Source organism: Tachyglossus aculeatus, chromosome X1 (genome assembly GCF_015852505.1).
Source record: "Tachyglossus aculeatus isolate mTacAcu1 chromosome X1, mTacAcu1.pri, whole genome shotgun sequence".
NCBI lineage: Eukaryota > Metazoa > Chordata > Mammalia > Monotremata > Tachyglossidae > Tachyglossus > Tachyglossus aculeatus.
This window is the reverse complement of record NC_052101.1, coordinates 67,054,684-67,073,637: the sequence shown is the minus strand read 5'-3', so window position 1 is coordinate 67,073,637 and position 18,954 is coordinate 67,054,684. Positions and strand designations below refer to the sequence as shown.

General features: G+C 40.3%; 1 protein-coding gene across 5 annotated transcripts in view; it reads right to left on the bottom strand.

Annotated features, from left to right (window-relative positions):
- Window positions 1-18,954, bottom strand: part of MAGI1 (membrane associated guanylate kinase, WW and PDZ domain containing 1) — a 627,930-nt gene that overhangs the window by 44,356 nt on the left and 564,620 nt on the right. For all 5 annotated transcript variants that reach the window (XM_038772794.1, XM_038772795.1, XM_038772796.1 and 2 more), the window contains one exon: window positions 8,279-8,310. In XM_038772794.1, the coding sequence (XP_038628722.1) occupies window positions 8,279-8,310 (32 nt within the window). The remainder of the gene's footprint in view (window positions 1-8,278; window positions 8,311-18,954) is intronic.

Below are 18,954 nucleotides of genomic sequence, written 5' to 3'. Positions count from 1 at the left end.
GCTAATCCTTAATTTCTAAATTTCAGCTTTCATTGGTGGTAAATAAAAATAAACAGCTTTCTGTGAATAATGCACTGTATGGATCATTATAAGCAAGAGAACTAAAACTAAAATATTCCTGAGTGACATACATCCTAAAGAGAACAACAAATAGCGATATCCCTTCCCATATCTGCCAATAAAACCTTCGTTTAGATCACCTCATTTCAATTATTTTCAAACATTAATAACTTAGAGGATTTCAACCTACAATGGAAATCTGTATTTGAGATCCAATTAGAGCTTTGGGTTTTTATGGCACCACCGTTCCCTGCATTGTGAACACAAAGTGCTAAACAGGCTTTAAAGAAAAAAAAATGAGTGTTAACTTTGTTAACGTGTCCCATCACATTGTCCTTTAAAGTCTATCAATCTATGGAATTTATTAAGTACTTACTCTATGCAGATCGCTGTACTACTAAGCACTTGGAAGAGTACAACAGAATAAGAAGACTCAATGCCTACAAAGAGTTTACAATCTAATGGGCATACTGGAAGACAGGCAACATTTTACACTGGCATCAAGTAAGAGTCATCTTGTTAGTTATCTTATTTGACACTGCAACAGGACACTTTTTCATCTCTTACTCTGAAGGTTTTGCTCTATTATATCTCCCTTAGCATTATCTAGAATGAGACACTGCCCCACTGAGTTTATGACACAGTAGAGTTTATGATGTTCAAATAACCTCAAAGATTAAATTCAGAGAAATGTAGCAGTCTTTGGTGCATTATAGCTTGGTGCATTCCTAGCTGCTTGGCAAGTCTAATATTTTCAAGTTCAGTGAGGCTTGGGGAAATAAACAAACCAAAAGGAGAAAGGAAAAAAATGTGAACTATGGCATCAGCCTTTTGGGAAATCTCCAAAGGAGTTGCCCTGTTAAAATGAAAAGTACCTCCTTGAACTGATATCTTTATCCCCATAAATCCTAAAAGGAAATGACCTGCTGAAGCAGATGCCCAAACCCAATGGTCCTGACAGTAACAAGGTACTATACCTCTTTCTGGCTAGGAGCATGATCTGCCCTAATGATCTGTTAGGGCAATGTTATGAAAATGAGTTTCAGAGTGAATCAATAATAATAATAATGATGATGGCATTTGTTAAGTGCTTACTATTTGCCAAGCACTGTTCTAAGTGCTGGGAGGGATATAAGATAATCAGGTTGTCCCACATGGGGCTCACAGTCTTAATCCCCATTTTACAGATGAGGTAACTGAGCACAAGAGAAATTAAGTGACTTGCCCAAAGTCACACAGCTGACAAGTGGCAGAGTCGGCGTTAGAACCCACGTCCTCTGACTCCCAAGCCCATGCTCTGTCCACTGAGCCATGCTTCATGTTTGGGAAACAGCTATCCAAATCCTTCCTTTGAAGTATTTTCTCATTTCTACAGCTGTAGTGCCTTAACTGCTAATTCTACTAATTATTTATTGAGCACAGAGTATGTGCAGAGTACTGTACTAAGTGCTTGGGTAACTACAATAAAACAGAGTTGGTAGACATGTTCCCTGCCCACAAGGAGGCAGCATGGCCTAATGGACAGAGCATGGGTCTGGGAGTTAGAAGAACCTGGGTTCCGATCCTGGCTCTGCCACTTGTCTACTGTGTGACCTTGGTCAAGTCACTTAACTTCTCTGGGCTTCAGTTGTGTCATCTATAAAATGGGGATTAAGACTATGAACCTCATCCTCCTGCCTCTACCCACTTCACTCTATACTTCACTCTGCTGCCCAGATTATCTTTGTGCAGAAATGCTCTGGACATGTTACTCCCCTCCTCAAAAATCTCCAGTGGCTGCCTGTCAACCTACGAATCAAACAAAAACTCCTCACCCTCGGCTTCAAGGCTGTCCATCACCTTGCCCCCTCCTACCTCACCTCCCTTCTCTCCTTCTACAGCCCAGCCCGCACCCTACACTCCTCTGCCACAAACCTCCTCACTGTACCTTGTTCTCGCCTGTCCCGCCGTTGACCCCCGGCCCACGTCCTTCCCCTGGCCTGGAATGCCCTCCCTCCACACATCCGCCAAGCTAGTGCTCTTCCTCCCTTCAAAGCCCTACTGAGAGCTCACCTCCTCCGGGAGGCCTTCCCAGACTGGGCCCCCTTTTTCCTCTCCTCCTCCCCATCCCCCCGTCCTACCTCCTTCCCCTCCCCACAGCACCTGTACATATATTTGTACAGATTTATTACTCTATTCATTTTACTTGTACATATTTATTATTTATTTTGTTAATGATGTACATATAGCTTTAATTCTACTTGTTCTGACGATTTGGACACCTATCCACATGTTTTGTTTTGTTATCTGTCTCCCCATTCTAGACTGTGAGCCCATTGTTGGGTAAGGACTGTCTCTATATGTTGCTGACTTGTACTTCCCAAGCACTTAGTACAGTGATCTGCACACAGTAAGCACTCAATAAATACGATTGAATGAATGAATGAATGAATGTGGGTCATGGACTGTATCCAACCTGAGTAGTTTGTATCGACCCCACTGCTTAGTAGAGTGCCTGGCACATTGTAAATGCTTAACACATACCATTGGAGAAAAAAAATGGATCACAGACTAGAGGGAAAACATATTAAATACATTAAAGATATGTACATAGGTGCTGTGGGACTGAGGGTGGGGTGAGTATCAAGTGCTTAAAGGGTTCAAATCCAACTGCAAGGGTGATCCAGAAGGGCGAGGGAGTAGGGGAAATAAAGGCTTGTCTGGGGAAGGCCTCTTAAAAAAGATGTAATTGCAATAAGGATTGGAAGGTGGGGAAAGTGCTGATCCACTGGATAGGAAGGTGGAGGGAGTTCCAGGCCAGAGGTGGGAGCTGGGTGAGGGTTGGCAGTGAGATAGGCAAGATCAAGGTAGAGTGAGTAGGTTGATGTTAGAGGAGTGAAGTAAGAATGCTGGGTTGTAGTAGGAAATCAGCACAGTAAGACTGGAGGGGACAAGGTGATTGCAAGCCAATTGTAAGGAAATTCTGTTTGATGCAGAGGTGGATAGGCAATCACTGTAGGGTCTTGAGAAGTGGGGAACATGGACTGAATGTTTATTAATGAAAATAATCCAGGTACTTGAGTGAAGTATGGACCAGATTGATTGGGGTGGGGAGAGACAGGAGGCAGGGAGGTCAGTAAGGAGGCTAATACAGTCATCAAAGTGGGATAGTATAAGTGCTTGGGTCAGCATATAAGCAGTTTGGATGGAGACATTAAACATATCCAAAACTAAATTCCTTATCTTCCCACCCAAACCTGGTCCTCCCCCATCTTTCCCATCACTGTAGAAAACACTACTATCCTCCTTATCTCACAAGCCTGTAACTTTGGCATTGTCCTCAACTCATCTCTAATTCCACCCACATATTCAATATGTCACCAAATCCTGATGGTTCGACCTTCACAACATTACTAAAATCAGCCTTTTCCTTTCCGTTCAAACTACTACCATGCTTATCCAAGCACTTATTCTAGCCGCCTTGACTATTGCATCAGCTTCCTGGCTGACCTCCTGGCCTCGTCTCTCTCTCCACTCCAGTCTATACTTCACTCTGCTGCACAGATCATTTATCAACAAAAATTTTCAGTTCATATCTTCCTACTCCTCAAGAACCTCTAATAGCTACCTATCCACCTCCACATCAAACAAAACTCCTCACCATTGGCTTTAAAGCACTCAGTCAGCTCGCCTCATCCTACCTAACCTCACTGATCTCCTACTACAGCCTAGCCTGCACACTCCACTCCTCTAGTGCCAATTTACACACTGTGCCCTGCTCTCATCTATCTCGCTGTCAATCCCATTCCCAAGTCCTCCCCCTAGCCTGGAACTCCCTCCACCTCCATATATGCCAGGCCCTAACTTTCTCCACCTTCAAAACATTATTAAGGTCACATCTCCTCCAAGAGGTCTTCCCTGATTAAGATCTCTTTTCCCTGGCTCGCCTTCCCTTCTGCGTTGTATATGCACTTGGATCTGTGACCTTTGGACATTTGACAATCGCCCATTCCCAACCCCACACAGCACTTATGTACATATCCTTACATTATATATTATAAATTATTTATTCATTTTAATGTCTGTCCCGCACTCTAAACTGTAAGCACATATTGGGCATATTGCTATTTCTGTTGTATTGTATTCTCCCAAGCACTTAGTATGATGCTTTGCACATAGTAAGTGCTCAATAAATGCAATTGATTGATTGATAGGAAAGGGCAGATTTTAGCAATGTTGTGAATGCAGAAATGTAGGGAATTTAGAATCAACAGAATATGGTGACATCTTTAATATGTGGATTGAATGGGAGAGATGAGTTGAGGATAATGCCAAGGTTATGAGCTTTTGAGACAGAGGGAGGATGGTGATGCTGTCTACAGTAATGGGAAAAAAAGGGGGAGGACAGGGTTTGGGTGAGTAGATGAGGAGTTCTGCTTTGGGCATGTTAAACAGGTGTTGGAAGGTCAACCAAGTAGAGATGCCCTGAGGGCAGGAGGAAATATGAGACTGCAATGAAGTAGAGAGAGCTGGGCTGGAGAAGTGGATTTGGGAATCATCCACATAGAGATGTCAGTTGAAGTTGTGGGAGTGAATGAGTTCTCCAAGGGAGGGGGTGAAGATGGAAAATAGAAGGGGACCCAGAACTGAACCTTGAGGGACCCCAATAGTTACGGGAGTCCCTGGTACAACAAAGTGCTTCTGGGGAAGGTAGCGGGGGAGTGGGATGGGAGAAGAGGGACAAAAAAGCAGAAGAGATAAGAGAGGAAGTGCATTGATTGTACAAGAAAGTGCATTTAAGTTCACACAAAACTTTGGAAAAATCTGATATGAGTATGAGGGTTCAGGAAAGAGGAATTTATGTGTGAGGATGGTGTCACCAGTACAAAAATATGCACTAAGTACTTACTATATGCAGAGCACTGTACTAGGCACTTGGTCACCATACAAATTAAAGATGCAATTCTTGCCCTCCCGGAGCTTAGAATTGAATAGTCAAGGCAATAATCATAAATTGACAAATTATACCAAAGTTGGGTGAGATAGTTGACATTAGTAATAAAGGTTAATAAAACACACGAGTGTCAAGGAAAATGAAAAAACAATTCGGGGAATTAATAAAGGAATGTCTCCAGAAGGAGGTGACTTTTGAGGAAGGTGGAAAGGGAGAGACTTATTGCCTAGGGCATTCCAGGTAGAGGGAATGGTGAAAGCAGTGGTTTGGAAGTGGGGAAGTTGAATTTGAGAAGCAGGTAGGAGGTTGGCTTGGGAGGAGTGAAAAGCTTGAACTAATCGTAGCAGAAAATAAGAACAGATAGCTAAGAGGGAATCAGCTGATGGAGAGCCTTGACACTGATGTTCAGGAAGTTTTGTGTTAAGTGAGAAGCAGCAGTGAAATGTTCAGCTTTGAGGTAAGAATCTTTTCTTTTTCTTTTTTTTAATGGTTCATCCGGACCCTAGCTTCTCCCATCCTGTCATTTTATTCATTTTACTACTCATTAGTTCTTCAATAAAGGGGCTGACAAAGTCAGACAGTAAAATAAAAATGATACCATTTATAAGAAGCTATGTTAAAATATTTTGATGGAAAAGAGGTGGTAGCTATTGGCTAGATGAGATGCCGCCAATCATCTATGTTTATCGCTGATCACCACTACTCTGCCCCCTGACTCTTCATTCCACATATAGTTCTAAGCCACTGTCATTTGTTACAGAGTTGGGAGGAAGAATTGGGATTCAGCGAAAGGGCTGAAATAGTCTGGTAAATTCATTTTGTTTTTTCAACAATACATTTCAGCAGAAATACCATGGCTTACGCTGAAAACCACATTTTGTCTCCTATTCATTTAAAGTGTGTTGCCATTGCCCTATGTATGCATATAAATACAATTTCAACACCTTAACTTAATACAATTGATACAATTATTCTTACAAGAAAGAAAAAATTGAAGGGAAAACAAAGACAAAAACACATTTTCCTCTTTTCTCCTAGAAACCTAACGACTGTATTAAAAATATGTTCAAAACTACTACTCAAGGGAAACATCATCAAGCTGATATATTACTGGAATGACCATTGAGTAGCAAAGAAAGTTCCAAAACTGTTGGCAATTTTACATTACAAAATCCATGTTATGTAGAGTCTACCACATTGCCCCTAAGAAATGATTGTGCCTGTTCACGCTGCCCTCTCACCTGCCCTACTAGGAACTTCTGCAACTGTTTTCTTTTCCACGGTACGATGAAATAAAGAAATTGAAAGCAAAGAATAAATTAGAAAAAGGAAGTCTCATTAACATAGAAACCAATCTGTAAATGGATCACATTAATCATAGAAGCCAGGAAGAGTATATATGTCAAATACAGTCCCTTTACTATTTAAGAAAAGACTTAAAACGGGAACAAGGATGTACACGAGGAAAGTGATAACCTCCAGCTCAGGGCTACCTCAGAAAATGGCCTGTTTCATGTGTGGTCAGGGACAACTCTTTCTCTTCTACAACAACAATATTACTATTTTGGACTGAGGTAATCAACAGTAATCATGCTGTGTGCAAAGCAGTTAAGGAGCCTTTTTTTCCCCCATGAACTCTGCACAAGCAATCTGCTTGCTATTAATGAAATAGTTTTTAACAAAAATAACCCCAATTATAAACTCTGTAACTAGACTTGTAAATTATTTGAAGAACCCACCTCAACACCTGTCCGATACCCTCTTAATAGAATAAAAGGACATTAGATAAGGAAGAAATGCAAATGACTCTACATGAATGATTTTCATGAAGAAAATGTTTAACATGATCTAAAATGAATAGGCCGATTCCATTTTACCTGATTTTTTTGCTATCTATTAAAAACTGCAAATTGATTCTGCTCAGAATGTATACTGTTTATTTTCCATGTGGTTATAAGCAATTCCATATATCAATATATGTTTCTTGGCTGAAGGGAAAATTTGTGTCACTTTAATTTGGGGCCCTCAAGCATATTTTACACATTTTTTTCTGTTTTGCCAAAGGCCACATTAATCTTTGGCTGACACGGAAAGCACACACACATGATCCGGCATTTCTGTGATTTAAGTGTGAGCAAAAAACTGAACTTGCCAGTCTCAACATTAATGCAAACTGACAGTGTTAGAGGCCTTATATCATGTGACATTACCAGCACAGCTCTAAGCACTGGAATCACATTATTTTATTTTAGGGTGTTCTCTTTCGATTGATAGAAAATGCACATTGAGACAAAAAAAATCAGGACACTTCATTTTATTTCCCTAATAACCTTGCCTCTCTCTCTCAAGGCTTTTTGCAAAGAGGAGAAACAAAATCACCTGTATTTAGCTATGCTTTTAGCAGACAGCCTACAAAGTTTTATAAGGTTTCACAGGCTGAGAGTTATCTTACTAAAACAATCTCCAAAAATCTTCTGCAGATAACGATATACTCTTCTTAACCTTATTTTAAAGAATCAGAAATTCCTATCATAACATATTAAATTTAACATGAAAAAGATACTCTTTTATTACCAATGCACTGAGAGGTGAGCTTTCATTATATTACTTTCTACTATAACCTCTAGGCTATTAGCTAACATGTCAAATAGGTAACAGTCCTATAGGGAAACCTTATTAGAAAGAGACAGTGAAATATTGAATTTTTTTTTAAAGGATCCCACACCTGCAGCATAATGCTGCTAAAATCAGCAAAACAACAAAGGATTTATTCCCTAGCTGGGAAACATCTCATCCTCAAGGCAATGGCACCAAATGCTATACTCCATAAAATGTAAATAAACTGAGAATCTTTATTTTTTAAAATCTATGAGATTTAAATTTTGTAAATAATTCATTTTCTGCAGTCTGAAAAAAACCAGTGAGTGAATAACAAAATGTTCAAAGCTAGGAACAAGATGGAGAGGAACATTATTTGGAGACAAGGTAGAGCCTCATTCAAAGGCATCAGTGCCATTTATTTCAAGTTAAAGCAGCTCAAAAACTCATCAGCTGGAAGGAGAGTTTTTATTTTCTGTCATGCTTCATTTTGACTGCTACAACTTGTTTTCAAATCTCCTCCTTGCACCTCAAAACAATCTCTGCTTCACCAAATAGACACCCACAATTTAATAAATTTATCTGTAATCCCCTTTTGCTCTGAACCACCTCAAAGCACATACAGCAAAGCCAAGTAAATAAACCAATGCCCCAGACCCAAGAATAGAGTAGCTAAGAAGTACTTACCGACTTTGGGCTCCTCTTTGGGACTGGCAGTCCTGAAAAATGGCAACAAGGGAAAAATAAACATTAGAATATTATTATTACCTTTTCCTTAAAGAAAACTCCCAAGGTGTTTCATCGTAACATGGACATCTGCAGAGTTATGTCAGATTTCTTCCTAGCACTAGAGTTACCAGTCTATTCATAACGAATCGAAGCTGGGAGAGAGAGAGAGAGACAGAGAGATGGGGGGAATGGATCAGAAAAAGGAGTGGGGGAGGGAGAGTAGGAAGGAAAGAGAAATATAGAGGCAGAGAGAGAGAAATGGGATAGGAGAAGGAGGAAGAGGGAAAGACAGAGAGACAGACAGAGAGAAAGGCAGAAAGATCTATCTGCATTAGCTATGTTGACTTGTGCTGCAGCAGCCTGGAGGCTGGGGAAAGAAATTCACAGACCTCAGCAGCCTGGGAAATTGAACACTTGGACAGAATCTCAAATGCTCTCTCGGATTACGGGAGATTTAATTTACAATTAAGATCTGGATATTTCCTTTTGACACAACCTGCTTGTCAATTTTATCAAACTAATCAGAAGAGCAGACGTTACGCAAGTTTATTTGAAAAGTGCTTGCTAAAAATGGATTATCTGTTTCAAGAACTGCAAATGTACATTTGTATGCTTGCTTTGGAGAAAACACAGGTTGACCACCAAAAGAAAGATGGTTGATCTTGCAACAGCAAAGAATTCATTAACGTGACTCTGAGAGTTAACTCTAAATGGATTCTGGATATCTAAACCACTCTAGATATCATACACTTTTATTTCCCGACAGTCATCCAAGCTAGTTTTGATCATTCTAGTGGGAAATCACTCTAGTTTAACCTGTAATGGATTAGGAGGCATGAGGTTTGGTCACAAGATGGACAATTTTAATAGTAAGCATCAGTAGTGCTGGAGAAGAAATACCTGAAATGGAGGAATGGAAAGAAAGGTAGTCATAATTTTTGAGCTTGTCCTTTAGCTATCTAATGTGCCCACTGTTGGGTAGGGACCGTCTCTGTATGTTGCAAGCTTGTACTTCCCAAGCACTTAGTACAGTGCTCTGCACACAGTAAGCGCTCAATAAAAACGACTGAATGAATGAATGAATGAATATTGTCAGGAAACATGAAACATGAAAGGAATAAGAATTTAAAGAGGAGAGAAGAGATAAATAATATCCAGTCTGAAATTAAAGTTCATGTGAGGCATTTTTACAACACGTGATAAAACCACTAAACTGCAGATGATCTGAAGAACATTAATGAATTTTTAATCTAAATAATTTTCACTGGAAACTTCAGCTTCCTTTTTTAGTCAGTCCGTCAATCATACTTATTGAGTACATACTGTATGCAGAGCACTATACCTAGTGCTTGGGAGAGTACAGTCTAACAATAAACAGACACATTCCCTACCCACAATAATTTATAGTCTATATGGAAAATGATCCAAAAGTCTTTATGTAGAGTGAGGTCAACTCTGTAAAAAGAAGTCAATCAATCAATCAATCAATCAATCAATCAATCAATCCTATCAATCCTATCAATTAGTCCTAAACTGGACTACAAACTAACTCTGACCCAAAAGAAACACACGTGGAGATTGGAATCAGAAAATGAAATCAGAATATCAGCAAGCTTCATATCCAAATATGATATCCCTAGTTATCCTCCCATCGAAACCAGTCCTGCCTGTCTTTCCATCACTGTAGACATCATCATCCTCCCTATCGATCAATCAATTCTATTTATTGAGCACTTTACTATGTGCAGAGCACTGTACTAAGCATTTAGGAGATTACAACAGAGTTGGTAATAATAATAATGGTATTTGTTAAGCTCTTACTATGTGCCAAGCACTGTTCTAAGCACTGGGATAGATACAAGATTATCAGGTTTTCCCTTGTGGGGCTCATAGTCTTAATCCCCATTTTACAGATGAGGTAACTGAGGCACAGAGAAATTGAGTGACTTTACCAAAGTCACACAGCTGACAAGTGGCAGAGGCAGGATTAGAACCCACAACCTCTGACTCCCAAGCCCTTGCTCTTCCCACTAAGGTTCCCTGTCCACCATGACCTTACAGGCCTGTAACCTTGGTATAATCTTCGACTCATCTCTCATTCAAGCCATCACCAAATTGTGTCATTTCTACCTTCACAACATTGCTCAAATCTTCCCTTACCTCTCCAACCATACTGCTGCTATGCTGATCCAAGCACTTTATCACATCCCACCTTGACTACTGCATCAGCCTCATAATTGACCTCCCTGCCTTGCTCCATGCTAGCCGGTCCTTACTTCACTCTGTTAAATGGAGCATTTAAAAAAAAAAAAAAGTCAATTCACATCTCCCCACTCCTGCAAAACCTTCAATGGTTGCCCATTCACTTCCACATTAAACAGAAACTTCTTACCACCAGCTTTAAAGCTCTGTCAGTTGCCCTCTCCTACCTTAGCTCAAGATTTCCTACTGCAAGACAGCCCGCTCACTTTGCTCCTATAATGCCAACCTATTCACTGTACCTAGCTCTCATCTATCTCACCCCTGACACCTTTCCCATGCCCTCCCTCTGGCCTATAAACCCCTCCCCACCCAGCCCCACATATGACAGACCATCACTCTATCCATCTTCAAAACCTTATTAAAAACATATCTCCTCTAAGAGGTCTTCCCGGATTAAGTCTTCAATTCGTACACTATCTCTCCCTTCTACATTGCATAGGCACTTGGATCTGTAATAATAATAATATAATGTCATTTATTAAGTGCTTACTATGGACAAAGCACTGCTCTAAGCGCTGGGGAGGTGACAAAGTGATCAGGTTGTCCCAAGTGGGGCTCACAGTGCTCTGTGAGGCACAGAGAAGTTAAGTGACTTGCCCAAAGTCACACAGCTGACAAGTGGCGGAGGCAAGATTTGAACCCATGACCTCTGACTCCAAAGTCCGTGCTCTTTCCATTGAGCCATGCTGCTTCTCCGTATCCTTTAAGCACTTGATATGCTCGGTCTCACAGCACTTAAGCACATATCTGTGATTTTTTTATTTATATTAATGAGTGTCTCCCCATCTAGACTTTAAGCTCCTTGTCTGCAGGGAACATGTCCACCAACTACTATTGTAGTGCCTGAGGAAGATTTCCCAAGTGCTTAGTACAATACTCAGCACACAGTAAGCACTCAATACATATTAAATGAAATCCACCCACTCTTCACAATACCAACTATTACACAATCAGTAATGACTAGAAAGAGCTAAGGAATGACCTCCTGACAACGCAAGCCTTTTTAGATACAGCACACTCTGCCTACGTCCACAGCAACGGACACTGACTACTATAATGCCAATTTTCCGTAACTTGGGGATTTTCAAGCATGCAACCAGTGTGTTTTAGGGTAAATGGATATAATTGTATTTCATATGGACTTCTTTTTCAGTTATTCTACTACTGAATTTTCTGCATTCAATTAACTACATGACCATATTGCCCAGTCAAGCATGGCATAGAGGATGGAGCACAGGCCTGGGAGTCTGAAGATTATGGGTTCCAATCCCAGCTCTGCCACATGTCTGCTGTGTGACCTTGGGCAAGTCACTTCATTTCTATGTGCTTCAGTTACCTCATCTGTAAAATGGGGATTGAGACTGAGAGCCCCATGTGGGACAGGGACTGTGTCCAACCTGATTTGCTTGTATCCACCCCAGCGCTTATTACAGTGCATGGCACATAGTAAGTGCTTAACAGATACTACAATTATTATTATTATTTAAAGGTATGGCTGACTGGGTGACTTGGGAAACAGTAACACTTGCACAAATCAAACAAGACTTCAATTTGGCTTTGTTGATTTTCCCACTGTCTCAATAAATTAAGGACTAAGATTAAAAAGTTTTCTAGAAGAAAGATCATGGGACTGGGATTCAGGAGTCCTGGGTTCTAATCCTAGCTCTGCCATTGGCCTGATGTCTGGCTTTGAGCAAGTCACTTAGCCTTTCTTTGCCTCAGTTTCCTCATCTGTAAAATGGGGATGGGAGACCTGCTCTTCCTACCTTTTAAATCATGAGCCCATGAGGGAGAGGGATCATGTACAATCTTATTATCTTGCATCTATATCAGCACTTAATACAATGCTGGGTACACAGCAAATGCATATTAAGTGTTAAAAAAAATAAAGTCACCTGCCCTAACAGAAGTAGTACACATTCCTCTCCAAAAGCTACTCTTATCCCAGACCTTTCCAAGCACTTCTGTAAATGGGCATCTTTTTTTTTTTTTGTAAAATGGTATTTAAGTGCATGCTATGTGTCAAACACTGTTCTAAGCACTTGGGTAGGTACAAGTTAATTAGGTTGGACACAGTTCCTTTCCTGAAGGGGCTCACAATCTAAGTGGAGAGAACAGGTATTTAATCCCCATTTTACAGTTGAAGAAACTGAGGCACAGAGAAATTAAGTAACTTGCACAAGGTCACACAGCAAGAAATTGGTAGAGCCAAGATTAGAACTCAGTTCTTCTGATTCCCAGGCCAGTGCTCTTTCCATTAGGCCACACTGCTTAGTTAGTCTGATTAGTCTGTAGCCTCCAAATTATTCTCCAGGTGGTTAAACTCAAGAGTTGCCATTGCACTCCTTATTCAAATTACATTAGAGATTAGGATTAAAGACAACTGTATATTAAGATATTAAAATTTGACAACAATGAACAATGCAATAATCCATATTCTTGCAATTTATAATTACTTTCAGCTGCATATTGATTTGAAATGGTTGAAAATGATGGAACACACATATTCAAAGCTATTGTTAGAATGGTCCCTCTAAGGCCTAAGAATTTTAGAATGATATTGTTTTGGGCCAAACTTTACTGTGGAGCAAGTGGTAATTAGCATTTTCCAGAAATCATTTATAATAATGATGGCATTTGTTAAGCACTTACTATGTGCCAAGCACTGTTCTATTTATGGTGCCACACATGCAGTAATGTCAGTGACTTGCAGTGGGATGGATATACAAATGTGCAACATTTCTAGTTATAAAAATTTTTCAACATTTCTTTTGTTGCTAGTGAAAATCACAGTTTGTGAAAGGAAGCAACACCTGCCTTTTTGAGCTAAACTAGCTCATTAACGAACAAAAGGGTAGCTTCACCTAGGAGGTGGATGGTGGGGGTGGGGGTGGGGGGGAGCGGGCAAATCAACAATCGAAGTCTTACAAGTCATATGGAAAACAACTTGCCCAAGGTTACACAGCAGGACAGTAACAGAGCTGAGACTAGAAGCTGGATCTGACTCTCAGTGCCATGCTCTTTCCACTGGGCAGCCCTGTCTCTATCCCAGATTCAGAGATCAATGAATTCATTAAACACCATCAACAGATTTGGGCTCTGGCGACAGCTAAGCAAGTTTTTCTGCCTTAAGAAGTTCACAAAATTCTTAAGGCTAAACCATGACGGTATCATTCAGAGTCAATTCCGAGTTGAAGGTGCCCTGCCTGAATTTTTCCCCATCCAAGGACTGGGTGGAGATCCAGTTCCACTTATTCAATGCTACCTTGCTTGAGGACAGAACAGAGATCTGGAAGCCGGTGTCATTAGGCTTCTAATCCTATGGAAAACTCTTCCAATTCAATGGGCTGTGATTATCATCTAAAGTCTTTAAACCAGTTTTCCAAGAACTTCTGTTGTTGATGACTGTGCTCTGGAGGCCCAAACCAGACACAAGAAGATTTTCAACCCATTTTGAACCACTGTACAGCATCTCTGATGGACAATAAACTGAAAGAAGATTGGGGTTATATACTAGCCTGAACCAGGCTAAACCCAACTAAAGTTTTTCCTGGCAACTCAGAACTTAGGCTGTCATCAAATTTTAATAACTAGGCAGTGCAGTATGTAATGTTGCCCATTGATAGGGAAGTCTAAGACTAAGGGAGATTGACAGGGTGTAGCAACCACACAACATCAGGCTTCACACCAAAGTCAATGAAACCATGGTGATGCCCAGTCTTCTCTATGACTTCGAGAGCTGGACCAACCCACAGGAGTCAGTCAGTCATTCGTATTTATTGAGCGGTGTACTATGCGCTTGGGAGAGTGCAGTATAATAACAGACACATTCCCTGCCCACAAAGAGCTTACAGTCTAGACATCAGACTTCCTGAACAGTTTCATCAGCATCACTGGTAGGCCATCCTCAAAATTAAGTTGCAAGATAAGCTCCCAACAATGAGGCTGTAGAATGTAGTTAGCTCAACAGAGTCAAAGCCATGCTCATCTTACAACTTCCACTTATGCCTCACCTAAGCACCTGCATATGTATATCTCCCTCCATCCTCTTCCTCTCTACCTATAATTCATTTTAGCGACTGTCTCTCATTCTTGGTTGTAACCTCCTTGAGGGCAATAATGTCTACTCATTCTGTTGTACTCTCCCATGCACTTGGTACAGTGCCCTACCCAAGGTAAGTGCTTAGTTAATATCACTGAATGACTGAGTAAAGTGGTTTAAGGAGGGGCTCCATGTGGAGGGGCTAGTAAGAGTTCTAGTCCCACCAGCACAACGGAGAGGGAAGCCAATAAGCCAGTAGCAAGAACAGAAGAGATCAAAATATCTCAGCTCTCCTGTATTTAAAGCTCTTTCCCCAGGAAGTGCAGGAAAAAAAAGGGATTATTAATGAGATTTTCTAGTTCCTGTTCTGGTTTAGGAATAGGGAACAGCCCTTGCTTCTGAGAAAGTAGTCTCTTTAGGGAAAATTCTTAGTCCAAACGCCTTTTCCTATGGTCCCATAGCTCTTTCTCCAACAAAGGGACTGGCTGCTTAGAAGACAATTGGGAACACCCAAGTTGAGAGGTCAGAATAAATTCTTTAAGGACTGTGAAGCACACAGGCTTAAACATGTGGATTTCTGGGTCACACTGCATCAGACAAATCAATGTGGAAATAAGGCTAGAGGTTATTCTCCTTGAGCAAAGGCTCTACAGAAAAGTTTGTGATACTAAGGAAAATGGAAAAAACAAACCTATCTTGAAACACAGACCAAGGAGTCTCCATGAACTGGGAAAGAGCATGAGACTCTGGATCTAACTGTGTTTGAAGATCACATGTAGCTTCTACATATCCCTTTTCCCAGTCATCACTAATGAATCGCAATAATCTCAAGTGGACTGTAGTGACACATATTCCAAAACACTGTCATTTATTGGAAACTTGCAGACAGTATGCAGGTAAGAATGGTACTAGGATCTAGTGCATAGAGCACTGGATTGTAATTAAGAAGTGGGTTACAGACTTCAAATGTAAATAATAACTGCCCCTTCCTATCCTCATCAGGATAATGTAGGATTAATGAGAGTCTTTGATAAGCAATTCTGATCTCCTTAGAAAACACTGCAAAAACACCTGTGAATAAAAGTATTTATTCTTGTCCTGGTTGAGATTTCCATAGCCACATATTCTGTTCCACACTTGGACATTCCTCTAAAGTGGACAGGTATTCAGTTGAGTAAGGAGCAAGAAGAATGAAATCCAGAGAAATCTATTGTGCATAAAAAGTAAACAGGCTTTCAATCTGAGGGAAACATGTAGACTAAGAGGCAAGCCTAAGGCCACACCACGAGTCAGGGCAGAGTGGCATTCATACTGCATTCAGTCTTTCACATCACTAGCCCAGGTATTCTGAAACGTTTTTTCCATAACAAACAGGACTTGGGATCTTTTAAATTTGCCTTACAGACTATTGAAGCTTTACTTCCTAAAGCTTCTTCCTATGTTCAAAAATAACTGCACATTAGCAACACACTTGCTCTATCAATCAATTGATCATGTTTTTTAAGCACTTACTTTGTACAGAGCACTGTACTAAGTGCTTGGGTGAGTGCAATATAACAAGAGTTGGTAGACACGTTCCCTCTCCACAGTGAGTTTATAGTACGGGGAGTTGGGGGGAGAGACAGACATTCATATAGATAAATAAATTATGGATATGTACAGCAGTGCTGTGGGGCTGACGGAGGGGTGAATAAAGGGTGAACATCCAAGCATAAAGGCAACGCAGAAGAGAGTGGCAGAAGAGGAAATAAGGGCTTAGTTGGGGAAGGCCTCTTAGAGGAAATGTGCTTTTAATAAGACTTCAAAGGTGGGGAGAAGTGATCGTCTGTCAGATAGGAAGAGGAAGGGCATTCCAGGCCAGAGGCAGGATGTGGGTGAGGGGTTGGCGGTGAGATAGTGTGCAGGCTGGATTGTTGTAGGAAAGCAGGGAGATAAGATGGGGGATGCAGTGCTATTAGTAGCACTGTCCTCTATGTGGCTGGAATGAAGAAGTGAGGTAGCAAAGGAAAGAACATACATATTTAATTTCTGATTTGGGGTTTATCACGTTGGGTTTTCATTTCCAATCAGTAAACCTCATTATGTTTCCGCAAACGGACAGCTTGATGAGCAGACCCAAAGTAGGAGAGCAAAATGGAAAAGGTCGTTTGTTTGCTGCAGCCTTGTTTTTTTCTGGGCTACAACTCTTAGAAAGAACCTGACAAATTAGGAAGGTATGAATAAAAAATGCACCATGGAAAAAAATACATTAAAGGATACATCAGAGGGCTAACATTTTTGGCCAACTTCATTGAGAATTTTTTTTCCCTATTCTCTGCTTGATAAAAATAGTAGGCTATCATCCAGAATCTAAATTATGAGCTAGAAGAAAGACACTGTAGCCAAATAAAAACTACCATTTACCTAACAACATAAAAAGCAATGTGCAGATTTAGAACTGCATTCATTCATTCATTCAATCGTATTTATTGAGCACTTACTGTGTGCAGAGCACTGTACTAAGCGCTTGGGAAGTACAAGTTGGCAACATATAGAGACGGTCCCTACCCAACAACGGGCTCACAGTCTAGAAGGCGGAGACAGACAACAAAACAAAACATATTAACAAAATAAAATAATTAGAATAGTAAATATGTACAAGTAAAATAGAGTAATAAATCTGTACAAACATATATACAGGTGCTGTGGGGAAGGGAAGGAGGTAGCGGGGGGGGGGGGGGGGGCAGATTTTAAACCCATAGCTTTAAATAACACCAATGGCTATAAACATTATTAAAAAAGACATAAATCTTTGGCATCTAATTTTTCATGTATGATGAATAGACCATTAAATATATTTAAGTTTATCAATTAATTTAATTCAACTATGTTACTTGTTAAGGGTCGACTATGTGCCAAGCACTCTTCTAAGTGCTGGGGTAGATACAGGTTAGTCAGGTTGGACACCATCCCTGTCCCACATGGAGCTCACAGTTTAAGTAGGAGTTGATGAAACTGAGGCACAGAGAAATTAAGGGACTTGTCTAGGGTCAAACAGCAGACATGTGGCAGAGCCTGGATTAGAACCCAGATCCTCTGATGCCCAGGCACATGCTCTTTCCACTAGGCCATGCTGCTTCTTACTACACCAAGTCATAAAAATCAAGTACTAGAAAGTCAAAAGAATAAAAGTGAAAATCCTTTAGTACCATAACTGCCATAGCACCATAACAACTGGATTGAGGTGGGGTTGGAATGAGGCAGAGGGATTACAAGGAAAGGGAAGAAAAATTCTGAAAGCCTCCTGATGGTGACTTTAAAATAACCTTATCATCTTGCATCCAAATAAAGGCAAGGCTAAGTTTCCACTAGAGAATTTCAGGGCCACTTGAAAGAAAATGAACCATGAAACAAAATATAGGATGGCAATTTCTGAAATGCTGAATTAGGAAATTTATTTTTCCTTCATCTTGAGACTAATTTGTTATTATCAACCCTGTGGCCCAAGTTTCTCAGTGCACAGTCTATCACTACCAGTAGCACAAGACCCAGTGGCTCTGGAAAGCAAACATATATTACTTTTCGATGAGTTCTTAACGATAATAACGAAGCACCGGACAATTGTTAATTATAATTAAGAGGTACAGTCATACTTCAAGTGTCTCAATTAAATAGCTTCAATGTAATAAAAAAGATGGTGTGTCAATTGGCATTTGTTAAAAAGAGTAAGAAGGTGCTCATTCAGGCTTTATATTTCTACGTAACAGGTCTATTTCAATTATGTCATACATGCCGCCTAATAAATATGTCCTGAGAAAAAATGGATGGTTTGGGATACTGGCAACTATTAATGGGATAAAGAACCTTTCACCTCAGTGTCAGATCTCAGATCTGGTAAAGGTTAGAAGTGCCTCATAGTCATTAACATCGGATGCCTATTCAGAGGCCTGGGTAAAATGAATGGGTGATTACACAAGCCACTTCAGGAAAAGTGACATCATATAAGGCACAGAGTAACTACTGACAACTTCAGCAAAGTGATCAAGTACTCAACATGTCCAGAGCCTGTCAAATATGAAAAAGAATGGTCTTTGGAAGCAATGGCTAAAAGCCTATTTCAGAGTTGTAGGATCAGTTTATAAGACTTCATAATCTTTGAACAGAGGACTTTGTTCAGGGGGAATTTTTTTGGAAATTATTAGCACTCGGACAATTTTCTCAAACAACATGGAAATATCTTTGTTAATCAAAAGTCCAAAAATATTCAATGTTATAATTTAGGTCACTTAGCTTTAAACTATGCTACTATGCTAGCAAAGCTATGGTCTTCCTGTAGTGACAATTGATTTTT